Source organism: Pseudomassariella vexata (assembly GCF_002105095.1).
Source record: "Pseudomassariella vexata strain CBS 129021 chromosome Unknown BCR38scaffold_1, whole genome shotgun sequence".
NCBI classification, from domain to species: domain Eukaryota; kingdom Fungi; phylum Ascomycota; class Sordariomycetes; order Amphisphaeriales; family Pseudomassariaceae; genus Pseudomassariella; species Pseudomassariella vexata.
In genome coordinates, this window is record NW_024467956.1 from 4066563 (window position 1) to 4087148 (window position 20586).

Genomic DNA, 20586 nt, shown 5'->3' on the forward strand with positions numbered 1-20586 from the left:
AAGCAGATTACTTCGTATAAGGCATGTCTACTGGCCCATCAACTCAGTCCTCGAAACAGAAAGCATTCCAGGGACCAATTGCAATTTCTCCCACGTGCCGTGTTCTCTCTTTAGTAAATTGGAACTTGACGAATTGGAACTTGACGATGTGGTAGCGTGTTTGTTACCTTGAGTAGATGTAGCCGGCACGAGAGGCTACAATGCCAAATATTTGCTGGTTTCCTCTGGTTTTCAGGTGGTGTCTAATAAACTCCTTCCCGAGCTATGCATAAATTTGACTGGCCGTTGGTTCAAGCCCAGTATGCGCTAAGACCCAGATTACTGTTTGAAAAATTTAGGTCTGTCTATTCAAGATTAAATAATCAATGAAGATTCCCAATACTTATTTATATGCAAGGTGTTGTTTTGTTATGTAAACTTGAATGTTACCATACGTTGTGGCTTTATTGGATGTTGTGATATCCTCTGCACAAACTCTCTACATTGCCTGACTGCTTGTCAGAGAACAGAATGCCATAGGCACCAGTGGGTGTCAGGACACTGAACGCAAGACACCGGTGGGGCGCCGGAGGGGTGTTTCGGACAAAAGACTCCCGAGTCATGATTACAATCTATGTGAAGCTTTGGGATGACGAGAGTCAAGATCCTTGGCATCGCCGACCCTGCTGTTATGCCGGGTCCAAGCGGCGGCCTAGCTATCTATATAAGGACCATCTCGAAGTAGGATAGGGAAGGAGCAGAGATCAATGCATCACCGTGGGCACCCCTACCTGAGACCGCCAGTGACCACCCGGTGCTACGTAGGAGGGACGCCCGTTACTCCCCATCACTCTGTACTATTGCCTTCGGCCTAGCCGTACCCTGACACTGCTACGTACTTTGTCTAGTGTGTGGACAACTACCTAACTCTATCTTTCAACCCTCGATCAATTAATCATTCAATTTCGGCATGTCTTAAACTCTGGTCATCTAAGACTTGTGCTGTGGTTTGTGGACGAGGGTCAGCTGGGAGAGTGGTTTCCTATTTGTGTATGCCTGAAACAGGTGTCGGGCCGAGGTTGGTAGGCTTAGCCTTGGGCGCCATTTTTACGTTCTTCTGGGATTGCTTGATGCGTTTGAGTTGGGCAGGTTGGGAGACTGCTCCAGGGGTGAATTTGGGGATATACAGGTTTTCTGGTAAAGCAGAACATAGCAAACCATAGTCTATGAGACCAAAGGTCCTTTGAGCCTTTGTCCCCCTTGCAGCACATGCAGACATACCACTTCATTCTATCCATAACTAGTTAGTATTGGTCTTGATACCCTTCCAGAATTGATCCTCCATGGGCTTTTCACTCCCCAAAACATAATATCCACCTGTGTTGGCTATATAAATCACTAAACCCACTATTTTCTATTCTAGCATAGCATCGATCTTCTCAGGGGGGACTTTGTTGGTAGGTTGAGAACCAACGTAGTATGGTAGTGGACGCAACGCAGTCGCCAATAGGGCGAACCGACGACGCAGCGTATGTATTTAGTCCAGCCATTAGGGCACGGTTTGACATACGGGAGTACTAGCAGAGGTACCGGGGGCTTCGAGCCTACAGCGTATTTAATAATAATAATCTATTCTAGCTTACTATTGAGGTTATATGATCTGTTGTTATTAAGCAGTATAACTCACCTGGTAGCTTGAGCTATAAAATGTAAATATAATTTGTTATTAAGTGAAGTTTTAACTATATAAGGGGTTAACCCCTTAACTCTGTTATCGATTCAGACTACGCTACTAATCGAGGCCCCCCCTCAATTTCTTTGTCCCTCTTGTTAGTTAAAAAGAATCGCCTAATTTTCAACGGTAAGTGGAGCACCGCACAGACCGTACCCTTCCTCCTCTCCCCTCCTTTGCCCTTTAACTGCATTACCCCACCTCATCACCACCACCACCACCACCACTATGGATAGCCCCTACGCCCAGGAAATCAAAACGGCCATCATCGCCATCCAATCCGCCGCCCAACTGTCCCAAGGCATTCTCACCTCCAGCGACAAAGGCACAATCTCCAAAGATGACCTAAGTCCCGTGACCGTAGCCGACTTCGCCATTCAAGCCCTGCTCACTTCTACCTTACACGCTGCCTTCCCCAACGATGGCTTCGTAGGTGAAGAATCCGCCGATGAACTGCGCAGTAATGAAGTCCTGAGGACACGGGTGTGGGAATTACTCCAAACACTTACCCTGCGTCCGCAGAATCAGGCTGTGGATGTGGACCAGCCAAAATGCATCCTACCCACCACACCCGAAGAAATGTGCGACCTAATCGACCTCTGCGGCACGGGCGTCCCCGGTGGTCTGGACGCAGGGAGGAAATGGGTATTCGACCCCATTGACGGAACCAAAACCTTCGTCCGTGGCGAGATGTACGCGATTAACGTTGCCTTGCTGTCGGGAGGTCAGCAAGTTCTCTCCATAGTCGGATGTCCTACTCTGTCCATTGAAGCCACTGCGCCGGTGCGGAATGATACGCTTGATCCCAAGGGGGAGGGGTGTATTGTATTCGCTGCAAGGGGGCATGGGACATGGGTGCGGGTTTTGAAGAAGAAGGGTGGGGCGGATGACCATGAGCCGAAGAGGGTACCGGCGCATGCCCTCACGGCAAGTAAGTCGGATCTACGCTCAGTGTCGTGCGTGCACCTCCTCGAATCCGGTATAGACACCGCCCACGAAGAAGTCGCCGCGCGACTTGGCGTCTCTTTCCCGGGCTGCGATCTACTGGGCTGGGTACCGCGGTGGGTGGTGCTCGCGCTGGGACTGGCCAATATGACGACGTGGGTGTACAAGACGCGGGCGCGGCACGGCAAGGTGTGGGATCACGCCGGGGCGATGCTGTTGTTTGAGGAGGTTGGGGGAAAGATCACGGATGTGGATGGGAGGGGTATCGATTTGAGCGTCGGCAGGAAGATGACTAGTAACTATGGGTTTGTGGCGGCGCCGAGGGCGTTGCATGCGGATGTTTTGAAGACGGTGCATGAGGTGTTGAGGGAGCAGGGGAAGGGAGATTTGCTGGCTTGAGGAAAATAGCCAGGTATATTGACCGCGATGGCTTGTCGATGATGCAGCGCTGATATCTTCATATCTACCTCCTGTGGGTCTCCAGCCTGCTATCTTCACTCTCTGTGATTAGACTTTGGAGGGACCGATAGCGGGTTAGTCTACGAAGTCGCGCATTCGTTGCAGGGTTCCAAGGACAAGCGGTCACGGCGGTCGTCGTCAAATATTCTGCATTGCGCATATATGGTCCATGAGTCTCAATCCGCTGTGCGTAGCGACTCTAAAATATTTGGCCAGCACTCGACTAGTCTACTCTACTATTCCTCTTCATCCGACTCCTCCGAACCGTCTGATTCAGATCCCTCTGAGCCATCCTCATCCTCTTCTTCGTCCTCGCCCTCAGGAGCCTCAAGTCCATACGCATCGTGGAAGTCAGCCAGTTGCTTGACTTGAGTCTTGTAGCCCATACCCTTGAGCTCCTTCTCGAGGTTCTGTTCACAAAAATTAGCCTCATGTGACCAGTTAATTGAAAGAGTCAAGAAAGTACTCACCTCGACCATGATAGGCGCACAGCAGACAACCACGTTGCTAGTGCCGGGGTTGAACGCGGGCAGAAGCCATTTGGTCATAGCTTCTCTGATCTCTTGCTCCGTAACGTTCCGCACTTTGGCGAGAATTCTGGCATTAAAGTCGCGGTCCAGTCCTCGCACGGCACCAACGACGTAGTTCTGTACTGCTGCCGCGGACATAGTGGCTTGCTCGTCAGCCAGTGCCATGACCAACTGGCTGATGGCGCCTTCGATCATCGGCTTTTCCAAGGCGATGGTGCCGTTGGCTAGGGACGATATGGCATCGCGGGCGGCAGAGATGGCCTTGGATGCTAGGGGCGAGCGATATACCTATAACATTGTTAGTAACAATAAGAACTGCGAAAATCAGGGCCACGGGCATCACTCACCTTGAAATGCACATAGCCACCATCGACTTCCTTGGCAAAATAAACGCCATACGCGAGTCCATTGCCACGGACCGCGTTCCATAGTGGGCCCTCGACGGTTTCCAAATAGGCAGCAGCGACCATGAGGGCGGGCACATCGGGATCGTTGAATGAAGTCAGTCCCTTGGCCGTACTGACAGAATATGACGAGTCGATGGTGGTCATGGGGACCAGGATGGCGCCGATCGACCCAGGGTTGTTACCTTCCTCGTTGAGAAGGGTGTAAGGCTTCAGGATGGGGTTGATCGAATCGGCTTTATCGAGAGATTGGGCAAGAATATCCCAGGTCTTGACAGGATCGGGTAACTTTGAGTTCCCAATGTCGGCTGTGACCAACGTACGGATATTTGAGAAAGTAAACAGTAACTTGCGCAGTTCCTCGAACCAGGAAATCACGGTGTCAGGCTCCTTTTCCAGCAGCTTCTTGAGCCGACGCAGGTATACGGCCTTGACTAACGTCCGCTTGGCAGCCAGTAGTGACGAGTGTTTGTTGTGGATTGCCATCTCGATTTCATTAGCCATCGTTCTGCCCTCCCGCTTCGCTTCGGGGATGTCGGCAAGTTGCTTGACGATTGCCGCCTTGAGGCGAGTTACATCAAAGACGCTGTCAAACATCATGGTGCGGATCCACTCAACCGCTGTTGCGTATTTGTCGGGCTCGACTTGCATTCTGATCAGCGTGCTCTCCGTGTCGCCAACACGACTGCCAGACTCCATGCCGTAGCTGATGGTATCCCTTTCGAGCTCCATGACGACTTGCTCAAAGTCAACACGTTTACCATCGCGGGTGATGGGCGTGTTAAAGAAGTTATCTGTGAAAATCGGCATGAGGGGCTTGTATTTCTCAGGAAGTGTCGCTGTGCCGATGTGTACGGTAATGTGCGCAAAGTTAGTCGGCACACTCTCGAACTGTACAAACAGCGGGTTGCCTGGTTGGGCGGCATCAATGGCTTTCTGCGCAGGATTATCCTCCAGCCCGAGCTTTCGAGCAAGGCCAGACCGTGCGGTTTGAGACTCGATGAAGTGAATCGAGTCCGTAGGAGGGACAGGCCATCTCTCGAGAACAGATGTGGGAATCTCCACATCGTTTTGGCTTTTCGCTTCATCGAGTAGCTTGCGACGTTTCTCGATGCCATCTGGACCAAGCTCTTGCTTTCGCTTCTCTATTCTCTTGGTTTCGTCTTCCTTCAGTTTTGTTGCCAGCTTCAGAGAAGGCTTGCCCAGGACGGAAACGTGATGAGCATCTGATATCCACTTCTTCAGGAAGTCTCTCCACTGCTCTTCAGTCCACTTCTCTAGGTCGTCGTACTCACTGAGGGTCTCGAGATCCTTCAAAGTGGATCCATCTCGTGCTCCAAAGAGGTAATCTGTGATAATGTTGGTTGAATAGAAAGATTCAGATGCCTCGGCCTGCGACTTCACTTGCCGTCTCTCGCGTTGAATACACTCTTTCAGGTACGTCATATCAAGAGGCTTCGAGGCGACCTCCTTGAGAAGGGAGATGAGGCGCTGTTCGACAAAAGCGAGTTTATCTGTGGCAACGCCTGTAGGCTGGAACCATATGACAGTGTTAGGCCGAGCATCCCACCAGTTCCCAACGGAGCTTGCGAGTTCTTCCTTCTCCACCATGATATTCTCTAGAACGGCCACCGAAGATCCACAGAGATAGGTTAGGAGGACGCTTAATGCTGTCGTCGCGACAACGTCTCTGCAGTTTGGTCCGAAGAAAGCAACTACCATGTCACCTGTCGACTCGTCCTCTTCTGGAAACTCAACCGTCTCTATCACCGTTTCGTTCAGCGCAGGAGGCTGTGCCGAGTCGATCCAAGGCCGTTTGAAAGGGGCATCAAGGGGGGGAATATCAGCCTTGACACTCTCTTCGAATTCGTCTAGAATCTCCAGAAGGTTTTGGTGGTCGACCTCGCCGATAATGATGATGCACATGTTGCGCGGTTGATACATTTCCTTGTGGAAGTCTCTAATCCTCTTGGGGGTGAGGACCCGAAGGGCATCCATCATCCCACCAGTCTCATACCGAAAGCCGACATTTTCTGGGTATAGTAATCTTCGAGCCTTGATATCCATGAGCTCGGTACTGGTGTACTGTACTCCCTGCATCTCAGAGTAGACCACACCTGCGTCATTGCCTTCGCCGTCAATGTGGTGGACCTCAGTGAGGCATGCTGCGTCCGTAATTGTCGGTGCAACAAGATGCTCCAGATATATCGGCAGGGTTTGCGCGAATCCTTCCCATCCGGCCGTCTCGAGAGTATATGCTGTGTGATCGGTAGCGGTCCAAGCATTCGTCGATCCGTATGCCCTCGATGCCAACTTGTCAAGCAGGCCCTTGTACTGGTAGCTCTTGGATCCCATGAAAACCAAGTGCTCGAGCGTGTGAGGTGCCCCAGAATCATCAAAGATCTCGGTTGCCAAGGTGAAGTAACCGTTTACCTTGGGCCCCTTGCGATCGGTCACGATGACCTGCATGCCACTCCTTTCGGACTCATACTGCGTGATGGTGGCTGGCGCGTAGTCTGTGTTGAAGCTCTGGATCTTACGAAACCGCGGCGGTGTTGGCCCTTGCGAGCCCATGGTGCTGATCCGATGGAGTCTCGCGACTGTGTTCTGGAGGTATCTGGACTTCCCGTTAGCTATGCTTCTTTGGCACTAGGCCGGAGAGCTTTCATAAATAATGTCCTCGGGGACGTGGGAATAAAGAGCAAGTCTGAAGTGGGTGAAGAATGGGCACAGGGAGGAAGGAGCGAGAGGGGACAGGATCTTTCGAGATGATTTTTATCATTGCGGCGATGTTTCCTTTCTGCTTGGCAAGGGGATGAAAGGTACTACAGACCCTACAAGGAATTCTGGGAGATAACGCGTAAGCTACATAAGCGGTGTTCAGGCCTCTCAGCTGTGTGTCCACTTGGTGTCGTCGGCTGGCATGTAAATTCCACTGAATATATTGGGATATCAAAATTCATGATATCGATCAACACCGACTGGTCAACTATGATACCAATCAAGCACCAGCACAACTAGAGAAGCCACTAGGCAGAGCCACGGCAATCTTATCGAGAGACAGGCAAGGTAAAGGCGTACCCAGAGTCATGTTCAATCTGATAGAGGATGACAGCTACGAGTGAGACAAGACTGGCGTAAAACAGTGTGCGGGCCGTAGTTAGACCAACCATACTAGTCATGGTAAATGTGATGACGTAGAGCTAAGCCCTGGCCCAATTGACGACTTTGGAGAACTTGCAAATGTTCCAGATGAAGATGATGAGGATGGCGAAGAAAACAATTGAGAAGCAACGGGTTTGGTGCGCGCACCGTTCGGGATTTGGACGTTGGGGGCCTACATACCGACTGAGGTGTGGGCGCACCGCAGACCAATGGGGAGAATATCTCGCGGCTGAAGCTGATAGTGAAAACTGCTGTAGCCTGGCGCTCGTAAGGTACCAGCTGGAAATATGAGAAGACAGCTTGGCGGTCGGAAAATTGTACCAGGCGAGGGAAGAGACGCCTGCCTTAATGAAGAATTCTTCAGCTGCAGCGTGGCAAGTTGAGGCGAGGCAAGGCACGAGGAGATGCACGACAAGGAATGTGATAAATCTGGCAGGTGAAACCTACTGCTTTTGAGATTTCTAGATGGGTCTGTGGCACATGGAATAGCCTGGGAATCTATGCGGGTTCCCTTACCATCAAGGGTTTGCCGAAGGATTCTCGTAGAAGCACGCAAACCCCACCAAAAGGTGCTGGTACCCGATTGGGGCCATTGCCGCCAGTAAGCGCCAGCGCAAACTACATGTCCAAAAATTGGAGGGGTAAGTGGGCTTCACGGCGGTCTTCGTAAGAATCAATTGCAGGTTAGGCTTAAACATAACATAAAACGGTACATATTATAGCTACCTTGATGAATCTGTTTTTATTCACCACACGTAGTCGGAACTAGCTAGTTTAAATACCCATTGTTATGATCTGATGATGACATCCGGGGAAGTGACGGCCTGAACTAGCATGGAGCATGATCCCTGTTCGTTCAGCCACGTCACCAGCCACAGTTGGAGCTTCCTTGGAAGTGTTCTAGGTGACATGTCCACGAAGTCGGAGCTTCGCGGCAGCAATATCACGCTCTTGTGAGACCCGAAACCAACTGATCACTATTAACGGGCCCATTTGAACATACCAGACTACTCGAGCGACAACTCAAACCAGTGCGGTAGTTTGCAAGTTTGCCTGTACCTCACTTGAGGTCGTCGGGCCAGGCTGGCATCTCGGAAACGACAGTTTAGAGAGTTTTGGTCTAAGAGGAGGACGCCAGCAGAGGCAACACGCGATGACAGCTTCCGAATCTGCAGCTGTAGGCCAGGCGCTGGTCGATTTCGCCTTGTACGGAGGCTTCCCTGAGGATGAGCTATCGTCTCGACATGTTCGCAAAGAAGACTTCGGCCCAGCATTGGAAGCTCTCGCAGTTGCCAAGTCTAAACTGGAGGCAAGCCTTGCTTAGTTACCGGAGTGGATGGTTGAGACTAACAGTTCCTCAGTCTGAAGTCCGTACCATCAACGAAGAGACCGCCCCCGACGTACAATCATGGGTCGCAAATGCGAAGACGCTTGAGGACGACATCAACCGATCGCGAAGCTTGGCCCACGAGATAGTGCGACGGTCAGAGGCCCCCGAAGCTTCTGGACAGACGATAAGGGAAGCAGAAGACACGGTTGATTTTCTCAATCGCGAAGCCAATTATAACCAGCAAGTCCTTGGTGCATTGACTAGTATCAGGCACGTCAATGAGTTGTTGGACCAGGTGGAGCAAGCGAGAGACGATCGGAGGATACTGGAATCCCTACACCTTTTGGAGAGTAAGAAACACCCAAAAGGCTGTTATATGAGAAGGCGCTTAACGATGTGGTAGAATCATGGACTGCGCTCGACCAAATACCTGCCACCAAGTCTCGCCGCATCATGAGGTTGCTAGACATGCGGGCTTTCGAGTTGAAGTCGGCAGTACATGACGTTTTCGATCACGTTTGGAGCTCTCTGGTGCGGGTGGATATTGAGAAGGGCGAACTGGCGATCCACGAAACCCGTGAAGGTAGGCTAAATCACATATATAGTCAGGAAACCCATACTGACTGAGTACAGAGGAGCAAATGAGTTTGTCCGAAGCTGTAATTGGCCTGCAAGCATACAAGGAGGTTGACCAAAGAATGGCGCTTCTATGGCACAGTGTAGACGCAGCCATTGTTGGGCCACGGACGAACCCCGAAAATAAGACCTTGCCAGCCATAAAAACCGAAAATGTGAGTGAACAGTCTTCTATCAAAACATTGACTAATGACCGGCAGCATACTTTGAGTATTGCTGGTCAGGCAGATCGAAGCCTTCCTTCCCTGTTCTCGGATCTTGAACAAGTCATGGGTTACTTCTCTAAACGATTACCAGAAGAGCTTGTTCGTTCACTGTCCAATGTGATGATGCCCGACCTTGTACCGAGAATCATCAATCTTTGGCTTGATCCCGTGATTCCCGTTTCCCTGAAGGACATGGAAGAGTTTCAGGAAGTGATTAGTGTCGTGAAAACGTTTTGCAATGCGTTGAGAAAACTGGATTATTCTGGGTTTGATGAGTTGCAGGATTGGGTGGATGGTGCACCGCGAGTATGGCTGGCGAAATATAGAGAGACGGCACTCGACTCGATCCGCTCCCAGCTCGCTCAAGGGCTAGGAGGTGCGAAGCAAGTCGAACGCGTTGAAACGCAACAAGTATCTCGATCAGAAGGAAAGGAATTGGTATCCAACGGAGCAGCCCTTGCAGGCGATGACGACGATTGGGGTACCGCATGGGGTAACGACGAGCAACCCGACGAAGACCCATCTGGGAGTCCTGCCCGGGGTAACACGGAAGAGGATGGGGCTGATGCTTGGGGGTGGGGTGAGGAAGACGTTATGGAAGAAAATCCCAAGGAATCTACAGAAGCCCTAATGATTGAACCAGCTGAAGACGACGATGCTGCAGCTGCTTGGGGTTGGGGCGACGATGATGTGACAGACGATGTTCATCCAGAAGCGACGTCCGCAAAACCGACGACCTCGTCTCACAAGCCACAAACCCGAGAGATGACATTGAAGGAGACATATAACATCTCTTCAATGCCCGACCCCGTCCTCAAACGTGTCTCAGCCATCCTTGAAGACGGGGCGTCATTAGTTGGGTAAGCAAGTCCCTTTGCCTGCCTGAGTCTTCCTGCTAACCAAAAGATACAGGTCCGAGAGACACCCAGTAGCGGCGGCGGCGGCAGGCCTCTTTTCTTTGCCTACCCTGATACTAGCCATGTTTCGTGCCGTCTCGCCCTACTACTACGCCCTCGACCCCGGCGGCAGTGGCAATATGTTCCTCTACAACGACGCGACCTACCTCTCTGAGCGCCTTTCCGACCTCGCTACAGACTGGAAGTCCCGTCCGGACCTCGCTCCACGGGCAGTGAACATGCTTCGTCTCGACAATGACATCAAAACGCTGCAATCCTTCGCTGCCCGTGCCTATGCGACCGAGATGACTACCCAGCGTACCGTTTTACGTGACCTTCTCGGCGGCACCCAGAACATGTTGCAGCAAGACTTCTCCGACATGACCGCTGTGGAAGCGCAGGTCGATTCAGCGACAACCCACGTGAGGTCTTTGGCAAACATTTGGTCCCAGATACTCTCGAGATCCGCATGGTGCCAAGCCGTTGGCGGACTGGCTGATACCGTCGCCTCGAAACTAGTCTCCGATGTCATGGACATGGCCGGCATCGGGCAAGATGAGGCATATACGATCGCATCTCTCATATCCACCATTACCTCGTTAGACAACTTATTCCTACCGCCCGGCGCAGAAAACACCGAGGATGCGATCCTGACCACGGCCAAGTACGCGGCTAATTGGCTTCGACTCAAGCTCCTGTCCGAGGTGCTGCAGAGCAATCTTAACGAGGTCAAGTATCTGTGGTGCGAAGGAGATTTAAGTTTACACTACACTGTTGAAGAGGTGGTGGATTTAATTGGATTGAGCTTTGTGGATAACGCGCGGACGAGGGAGGTGGTTGGGACGATTAGGGGGATGCCGAGGCCGAGGGAATAAGGGGTTGATGGATGTGCAACTCGGGGTCGGGATGGGTCAAAGAAGCTATGCACACTATTTGTGGGCTCGGCGAGAACTGGTGTATATAATAAGCAACATAACTTTTTACTTGATTCGCTGTGTCTTCAGAGTTCTACATTGGATTGTTAGGTGAGGGCGCTTTAGCAATAGCTTGTTAGCTCCATCTCGACAGCTTCGCAGGCTCTCTGCTCACAGCCAATGCAAAACGAATCTGTCTTCTCGATCGAACAAGATAGTATTATACTCCAGCATCCTGACAGCCGGTATCAACTCCTTTGAGTAATCTTCACATCCCAGTCCTTCTGCATCACAAACCAACTATTAACAAATTTCCACTCCCTCCCCGGATCCACAAGCTTAATCTCATAACTCTCCACTAAGTAGCAATAACCTTATACACCTGCAGCACAGCTTGATGCTGTACACAACTCGACTCCCAGCTCCAAACGTCAAATTCGCCGCATTCATCGCCATTGACCTCTTTTCAAACTCACCCTCTCCCTCCCCCTCCCCACGCAGCCATCGTTCCGGCCGGAAAACTTCGATATCCTCGCCAAAGATAGGCCGGTCGAGCGCGGTGACGTAGGGATTCATGCCTCAACCGGTTCAGATAGTCTGGGTGTCGGGGTTATGGTGCCCTTGATCGGCGCCCCGATGCCGATCGATCAGACATTTGACAGTGAAGGACAAGAAGCTGAAAACTCTTTAGACCAATCGGCCGTATCCATCCGTAGCCAGCAGAGTCCAAATTTTGAATCTGTTTAATGGCGGCAACATGTTCCAATGCTTTCTCTGATGTGCGCAGGGATCCGTCGAAGTCGCAACCCTGCTCGAGACAGTCGTTAGCATGGCTGAAGGTCACTGCACGATACGATAGCGGAGAATGGGGCAACGGAACATGACAAGCAAGAAAGAGATACTGACAATATGTAATCCACTCAACCAGATCTCATGACTTGTCAGTGTTGACGAAACGAGCGTTCAGTTAGTCGCAAAGCTGGTCCATGACCATGTCGATATGTGGTTCCAGAGCCAGAACACTGGTCATAGAATAGAGTTTCGAGACCGCCTATCGTTTCCTCGTCTAGCCTTTGTTGTTGGTATCACTGAAAAGATTGTGAATAATCTCACCTCCGACTTTCGACTTGTTTCCATGTTAGAACTTAGTCTGGTTAGTAGTTAGCAAAATGTACATCAAAGTTTGGAGATGCTGGCTGTAGCGCAATGGAATTGCACCCCTTTCCCAGTCTCCTTTGATACTGTAGATTGCTTGATCAAGTCGAGGTCCAGGACGCTGGGCCCAATACGGACGACCAACTGGGATTCTCCTCACCACACAATATACAGGCGCTACGGGTTTGCCCACCCTGGAAAAAGTTCGTTACGCTTCCACTCACACAAGCCAAAGGTCACCTGTAAGGAATAGCCCAGGATACTTTCGAAGAGGCAACTTCAGATATTTCTAGATTTTTCAGCACAAGGAATACATCTGGAGGAGCAGTAACAATCGCGAGATGACGTTCTCCATAGTGACCTGAACGGGTATGATAATATGAACGTGACCGTCCATCGCGGTGTTACGATGCAAAAAAAAGGTTTGGGGTGGGGGTAGAGGAGTTATACCAAGAACACGCGGCTCCCTCGCATATTTGGGAGTGGTGTGACAATGCAAGGTGACTAATGAAAGTTGACAAATTTGCACACACCGAGGAACATTTCGTATCATTCTGGGCGAGGGTTCTGTTCATTATGCGCATCGGTGGGTTGGAACGACCCCAACTTGACAGGTTACTGGCGCATTGCGTGTTGGACCACACCAGCCTCTGACCCCCAAAGCCTCTGGTGTATCAGCCACTGTTATGCTCAGATGTGATCAGCACTCTCAAAACGCACAGACAAGTGGCTTATTCTTCGGTACTCAAGGCCCTCATGGCTACTTCACTCTCTTTGGTTTAACAGGTAAGAAGCATGTTCAATTCATGCGTTGTTATAGCTTGCAATAAGTCCGATTCTGCGAGCTAGGTTCTCATATGGTACAGAGTATCATGCTAATATTCAGTTGAATCGCTAGAGATGAATTTGAAGTGAGAATAACAACAGTTAGTTCAGTTGTAGTCAACTTAGGTCATATTCATATATTGGTTGTTATGTGTAAAAGTTATTATGCGCCGTAATTGCTGCAGTGCCGTGTGCTCAGCGGTCTATGCGATGCCCCTATGAGAATCTGGGCACCTCAAGCCGCAGTTTGGGACCTCCATGTCCACTCGTCCAAAGCGAACTCTTGAGCTAAGAACAAGTCGCTGGCAAGCACTAACTTCGTCTATTTGGAGGCGAGAGATGTTGGAAGCAACCGTTCCGGCGATGTGAGTAACGAGGCTCCAGTTCTCGCCGTCGCTATGGAACCACCAGCATTGGCAAGTTAGTTATACTGTACCAAACGGCCTTGAACCAAAAGGCTATTATGATCGACTTCGTAGACCTCGACGTTTCGTCGCCGAACTGCCGAATTTCCGTCCAACTTTCATCCCGTTGAACAGGCCAAAGCATCCTCAAACCTCCTGACGTCAGACCCTACCGTCTTTGACTACTAGTCCTTAAGGTTTTCAGACTCTTCGACCCCGCCGGCTTTTCCAACTTTTTTCCCCACCGAGTTTCAGGTGGGGGGTTTCACCAATTACCGATTTATACGAGTCAGTTGTTGAGAAGCAGGAGGGATGAACTAGTGCCCTTAATCTCTAAGGGGAAGGAAAAGTAACTTAGTGTGGTAAGTAGTAGTTATCTATCTGATAGGTAGCTAGGAAAGAAGATCGAGAGGGAACTGTTAGTTCAGAAGACAAAATATACGAGGAAAGGATGATTTGATAGCCGTCTCAGAGGGGATCATGTACGTTACTACTCAGTATGTCTTGGGCTACTGTCTTCATAAGCTGTAGGCTTGCGTGGGACAGTATAATAAACGAGAATTAAAAAGATAAAACATTTTGGGGAAAAAAGAGGGGGAAAAGTTTAACATATAAAATAAATACAGACAATAACACTTAAATCCATATGTGAATCATATGTAACCCACCACTTGTTTATTCCACTCTTCTGCCACCTTTAAATGCCGATTCGTAATACTTCCAAAATGCTTGGCGGTGACGGACCGAAAACTATAGCGATCTTGTGGGGTGCTGTTGGCATCACCTGGCCATTTGTTATATTGAGATACTACACGAGGAAATACGTCGTGAGTGCTGTTGGAATTGATGATCATGTCTATTTCTTGGCCTGGGTATGTTTCCGTTGAACTCGTCCATTGATCTCGTATTATGTTGTTCATTCGTCGTTTCTAACCTAATATATGCTCATCACGCATAGATATTCCTTCTCTTATACTCGATAAGCACCAATGTGGCGGTCATCCATGGGTACGGGCAGAATGTGACTGACTTGAGCCTCGATGATGCCGCTCATGCAATCTTCAGTATAATGATAGGGCAAACCTTCTCGGTCCTCGGTACGATGGTAGCGAAAGACTCGATCGGGCTCTTCCTCCTCCGGCTTGTGGTGAAGCCATGGCACCACGTCTTCATCTGGACTGTTATGGCAGCCGTGACGCTCTCGGCACTGTTTACTGTTGTCATCATCTGGATCCAGGTAAGCCTTCCTACCACCTTTTATGAGCCAGGCTTTCATCTGACGCATGAGAAAGTGCACGCCAACGGCGGCGATTTACGATGTCAGAGTCAAAGGAAATTGCAACTTCCATCTGAGACCCTTTGCCACCTACTTAGGAGGTGCGTGGTTTTCATCGATTGTACTGCGACCAGTGTTAGACCCTCCTGGCTGACACATCGCCTCAGTGCTGTGTGTCACGTCTGATTTCGCATTTGCTTTGTTTCCTATGATCTTTATCTGGAACCTCAACATGAAGCAGAGCCGAAAAGTCACAATTGCTGGGAGCCTGAGCTTAGGTTGCTTGTAAGCAGCCCAACCCGGTGCGCATCCATGCATCGCTCAACATATGTGTAGTGCTGGTGTTTGCGGTATATTCCGATGCATTAACGTGGGAGGATTGGCGTCAACAAACTATACGAGTAAGATTCTCCCGACTGTTCACTGTCGCAGCTGGGCGACGGAAAAGACGGGATTGTCTCCCTAACTTCTCTTTTCCCAGAGGACACTGTCCCTCTCAACACCTTGTCTGCTATAGGCGAAGCTGTGAGCTTGATCTGCATTGGGATTCCACATATACGGCCACTTTACGAACGCGTCTTCAGACCGTGGATTTCTAGTCTTTCTGAGCCATAATACAAGAATGAGGGTCAAGACAGTGACAGAACCTACAAGCACGACTTGCAAGTACCGGACAGCAGAGATGGTTCCGGCAAAAACTTTGACGATGAGTTATGGTATGAAATTGGAGGCCGTTCCACACAGACATTCACGATTCATGACGACCTAGGGGACGGGCATATTGCGGGACCCTATTTCCATAGTTCAGGCGGCATCCGAGTCAGGGACGATATAAAGGTGTACACACCAGCCGTAATGAGGAGCACACGGGGAACTAATAGCTCAGTCTAACACACTGTACCAAGTCTGCCACAGCTGTTGGACTCTTGACAATGAATGTGTTCTGCTTTCTTCCCATCTGTATCAGGCGAGCTTCGAATCGCTGGCTCTATATATTCGGTGTTGACAATTTCACGCTCTCTCGTTTCCAAATGAGGGTTCAAACAATAACTGTGTCTCCGAAGACACGGCCACGTTGCACATCACAGTATCACTGGCTCATAGATCCTGCCTTCGAACAAGACGGGATGCTGAGCAAGATGGTCTACATCAGTTTCGAGTACGCTTGGTTATTCATGTACCATAATCGCGACTCCTCTCGGAACTGGTGGCGCATTCTTGATATCCTTCACCGCAACACTGTCCGGATATTCACGAATGGAATTCACATTGTGGTGGAATTCGACACAATGACAAGTGTTTATTGATGGGGACCTGTCGATAACGATCATATTCCTGGAGATGGGTACGACAAGCTCGCTTGAGCTGCTGATCCCAGTCCCTGCATTTTGAACATTGAAAACCCCACCTGTGACACATCACAGAAGGACATATTCATGATTGTTCCGTGAGCCCAACGTATCTACCCAAGATCCTCAAGTGGGCTCACGCTGAATTGAGCAACTTGTCTTGGATTTTTCCTCACAGACAAGATAGTCTGTTGTGGACAAATACAACCGCTTCATCACTATCCATAAGCAGGAGGCAGCTCAAGAGAATGCTCAGGAAGCCACCCGGCAAGTCGCCAGGAGGATACTGAGGATACTCAGGATACTGGAGATATTGCGCAAGATGGTTCTGAGGATGACGTTCAGGACCGTATTGAGAATGGTTCTCAAAAGCGTGCTCAAGTGAATACCTACGAGGATGAGGAGCCCCGACCCGACGGTACTTAACAAGATAACGAGGAGACGACTCAGCGGGTCGATAAGCAATCCACACGTCCAAACGTCCAAGAGGCGACACAGGAGGCCTCTCAAGCAGCGATTCCGCAATCGTACGACATAACAAGTGGCCAGGAGTAATGAGGATCAGCGTTGCTTGAGCAGCAGAAGCTGGCAGCCATGGTTTGGTCGCAAAACATCGCGTTTGTCATTGTACTCGGGAACAACTGTGTCTATACCCAGCACAAAGGCCATTGCGTACCAATACACCGTGTTTTTCAAGTCAGATATGACAGCTGGTATAGAGTGTGTTAAAGATTATCTGTGGCGGACTTTTGTGCTGTATACGTAATACGCCCTTTCTAAAAATTATACAGACCCGTCGATCTCTACCATTACCCCTTGATTATACTGCGATTTCTATGTGTAGGTCAATTTGCCGTGCTAAGCCACGATGACGTAGTGGCGACCCTTACAGTCACAGTCCAACCAAGGAGTTAAGGTTATAGTCTGAAAGGGTGACTCAACACAATTGTAGAATGGTAACGCACGGAACGACAAGATCTTTGGGAATCAATTTCATCCATTCATTCGTATTTCTACATGCTACATAATCCCCGTCCACTTCACACATTCGACAGCCTGTCAGAGCCAAGAGACCCGATACCTCTCAGTGCCATGGGCCCGTCTCGCGAAGACGCAAATGCCACTTCCCAGGACAATCTTCGACTAAATCTGCGCATTGACAGCCAGTATCGCGTCCTGGATCTCTCGGGTGGTCTCCCTTTCCACATCGTCTACGGTCCGCGCTACCGAGGCCGTTCCCGTTCCGACCCCAGCCCGTCCCTTCTGATCGACACGTCTGGCTCGGTATTCGATGTCCCCTACGCTCTCACTCACTGCCTGATGCATCTATACGAGAGCCAAGCCGCAAATGCCGAGCGTCAACAAATCGATCTGAGTCGCTTCGACTGGCCACCCGGGAAATACAACATCGTGACGATACATGCGAGACCTACCGGCTCCGCGATATACACGTACGATAAGTATCTTTGTCCCATCACTATCGACAGTGAGCTCGCAAAACTCTTCAAGACTGGGATCTGGTACTCGGTGGAACTCGCTAGTGCTGACTTGGGCGTCAAGTGGTGGGCATTCGATGACGGCGGCAATGAAAACCGCCCATCCCGGCGGGAGAACGAGGGAGAATCCGCAAAGCTGGTATGTGGTAAAAGATCCACAGGACGAGCTGCTTTCCGGGCATTTACGTCCGTATCACTGCCTCCCCCCGTATCGATGCATATGCAAGTGATACCAGGACACGCCCAAAACCACAACGCGACAATAGAGTTCACCTTCACGAACCTTGGCTCAACCCCCATCACCGTCCAGTCGAATGGGCATCAGCACTTCCTGACGGAATGGGGACCGTATCAGCCCGAACATGGGGAGGATAGTCGAGACAGGCTCCTGGCTATTCCCGTTGCGGAGGGATGTTCCGGTGTCGACAATGACGACGAGAACAAAGGAAAAAAGAGCGCAAGGATAGGTAGAACGAGTCTAGTCGTTACCAGCGTCGATGATGCCAAGCAAGTGCTCCATCGTTTCCGGCTTCCCGTGTGTGGTCCGCTGGGCGGTAGCTCCAAGTCGAGGCCTAAGAAGCGACAACTCGTTGTTCTCGAACCAAATGTACCGGTTAGGCGGTATGTTGATATACGAGATCTCGTTCAGAGGTAGAGGATGGAGAAATGGGCACAAGAGGGTGGTGTGTATCGTGTAGAAGTGGAAACATTGGGCGTATGGTGGGCGGACGGCCGCTTAAAGGAGTCGTATGGCAAGGATGAGGAGAGGGTTACGGAGGATGAGGAGATACCGAAGGAGTGCTTCGAGGCTCGGATTGCTGCGTTGAGGTTGGCTTGTAAGGATGTTGTTGAATTGAGGATGGATGACGGGGAATTCTGGCCTGTTTCTTGAATTGGAGCTCTTTATCCCCTGTGAAAATATTTGACGTTGCAAAAGTAATAGGTGTGGCAGTTCTAATGACAGTCACTTGGACTCATATAAGTTAATTTATCCGCTTTGAAATCGATCGACCTGTATTAGCTGCAGAAATAGGTAAATAGTAAGGGACTCGGCCCTCTGTTAATGACTCTGTGTGGATTTCGTGTTGATAACTATATCTGCTCTACGCCTGGTGCTGCATTGGTTGCCGGAAGCGTGTTCCTCTCTATCTACTACGTAGGTTAGAAGGAAGGGTCGGACCCACTAGCTACACTTGCCGCTACAACGCCTTCGGCCTAGGGCATAACTGTGGCGCTCTATCCCACAAATAGATGGGTTTAGTTTTCCAGTGTGAGTCGATCAATACAGCTGTTCCTCCCTAGGTCCAGCACCTAAGGGATTACTAGCTATCTTTACGGATATTGAACGTTACCACCGGCTCTAATGTCGCAGACATGTATAGCGAGCGACTTATAAATAATCGTATTATCTTTGAATTTATCTTTTTTATAATCCCGCAGTAACTTCAACCACACACCATACGAATTATATAATTTAAACCCATGCCCTCTATAGTTCGTCGTGTTGAACACAAGCGTTGGTGACCTCGAGGCTGCCCGACGGTACCAACCACTGAATAATAGACTACGTGATAGCCGATAAGGGAGCAATGGAACCAGCCGAAAGTATGCCCAGGGAGTCCTTGACGTAGATTTGAAACCGCATGCCCGGCCCATCGAGATGGTCGCTGTGGACGTTATGTTGGGCGCCCATTTCGCAAATGACTTCGTCCCACAACTACTTCTGGTCTTCCACGTTTGAGGCAGGGTCGGGGATTAACTCCGACTCGTCCCGCTTCGCCTCCGTCGGTGGTTGCTTCTCGGGAGCGGTTCCGTTCTCGAGGCCGATGTGTCTAACCTCTGTGCAGATGTCTTGGACAGTTGCTCCTAAGCCCGTTTTATAATACTGCCATCTCTACTCCCGATAGGGTTGGTGCCTCCTTATGCTGGACTAATGAAGGGGCCTAGCCCTAGCCGCACTAGAGAAGATTTCGGCGGCGTAGTAACCCCGTAACCAATTATATAGAGCTTGATATCCGTGGGAAATTCGATAAAGAAGTCCACTATTTTATGATAGTAAGAGATGATAGCAATGGCTGTGCTGATAGAACCGACGCATCATTCATCCTAGGCGGCCCATTCGGGTCGTCGTGGTGTTTACAGTCGCAGACTATCCCCCAGATGGCCATGCCACCTAGGCCCTACACCGATGACTTCTTAACGATCTTTATCTCCAGCAAGTATTGGGTCGACTGTGGTTGACCAATCGTTAACAATTCACCCTTAACTTAAGCTAATTACCTCTGAGATGGGGTATAAAAACTTACCTTTGTCCTAAGACCAAGGATAGATAACGGGGGCGAAATTGCTGTCTTTCCGCGTCGGGGCTCAGAATGGGTTGGAGTAATCTCTCAGGGATACAGTTCTATTCACGGTCATCTGCAGCGGATAGTTCGAGCGAGAAGACATACATTAGTAGCAGTACCTCTATTAGAGGGGGTAATATGTACTGACGTGACGTTATAGTCCACAATAGCTGCTAAGTCGTGGCTACTAGAAGTGGAAGGAGACGAAAATATTCCACAAGGAACAATTGTATCTAAGCTAACGAGGAGATGGCAGCTTTCATAATGGCTCAAATAGCGAAGCAGAGATAATGTAGTCACTTCTTGAAGTTATATACTGCTATTCTATGGAGTGATCGTGGTTGGATCTTTTGGTAATGACCATGTTTATGAGAAGATATATTCGGCCACTTGACCCTTGTCCTGGCTTTTCCAAATAGAAACACCTCTTCCGCAGCCGGGCACCATAGAGAATAACTGGTTGTAACCATAACACAGCCATCAATCCAACTGACTGGTTTCTTTACCTGCGGGCTGCGGTCGTGTCGTTGTGCGTTAAGG

General features: G+C 50.0%; 5 protein-coding genes across 5 annotated transcripts; 4 read left to right on the forward strand and 1 right to left on the reverse strand.

The window, feature by feature from the left end:
- Window positions 1-1892: 1892 nt before the first annotated feature.
- On the forward strand, window positions 1893-3203 carry BCR38DRAFT_26448 (3',5'-bisphosphate nucleotidase). The gene has a single exon (XM_040854453.1). It carries the CDS (start codon window positions 1940-1942, stop codon window positions 3053-3055), a length of 1116 nt encoding a protein of 371 aa, XP_040721651.1. The 5' UTR covers window positions 1893-1939; the 3' UTR covers window positions 3056-3203.
- A 148-nt stretch (window positions 3204-3351) lies between these two features.
- On the reverse strand, window positions 3352-6623 carry BCR38DRAFT_480529 (peptidase M16 inactive domain-containing protein; the record flags this gene model as incomplete). Its single annotated transcript, XM_040863288.1, has 3 exons — window positions 3352-3525; window positions 3586-3933; window positions 3993-6623. 3 exons carry the CDS (start codon window positions 6621-6623, stop codon window positions 3352-3354), a joined length of 3153 nt encoding a protein of 1050 aa, XP_040721652.1.
- Window positions 6624-8057: 1434 nt separating this feature from the next.
- Window positions 8058-11400, forward strand: BCR38DRAFT_418765 (uncharacterized protein). The gene is made up of 6 exons (XM_040859248.1): window positions 8058-8523; window positions 8576-8894; window positions 8948-9127; window positions 9178-9335; window positions 9381-10246; window positions 10299-11400. The coding sequence occupies exons 1-6, from the start codon at window positions 8368-8370 to the stop codon at window positions 11155-11157; spliced, it is 2538 nt and encodes an 845-aa protein (XP_040721653.1). The 5' UTR covers window positions 8058-8367; the 3' UTR covers window positions 11158-11400.
- A 2905-nt stretch (window positions 11401-14305) lies between these two features.
- On the forward strand, window positions 14306-15471 carry BCR38DRAFT_329874 (uncharacterized protein; the record flags this gene model as incomplete). Its single annotated transcript, XM_040854910.1, has 6 exons — window positions 14306-14452; window positions 14539-14817; window positions 14873-14957; window positions 15024-15141; window positions 15193-15257; window positions 15338-15471. 6 exons carry the CDS (start codon window positions 14306-14308, stop codon window positions 15469-15471), a joined length of 828 nt encoding a protein of 275 aa, XP_040721654.1.
- Window positions 15472-17297: 1826 nt separating this feature from the next.
- Window positions 17298-18593, forward strand: BCR38DRAFT_494005 (uncharacterized protein; the record flags this gene model as incomplete). Its single annotated transcript, XM_040864712.1, has 2 exons — window positions 17298-18322; window positions 18359-18593. The coding sequence occupies 2 exons, from the start codon at window positions 17298-17300 to the stop codon at window positions 18591-18593; spliced, it is 1260 nt and encodes a 419-aa protein (XP_040721655.1).
- Window positions 18594-20586: the final 1993 nt, after the last annotated feature.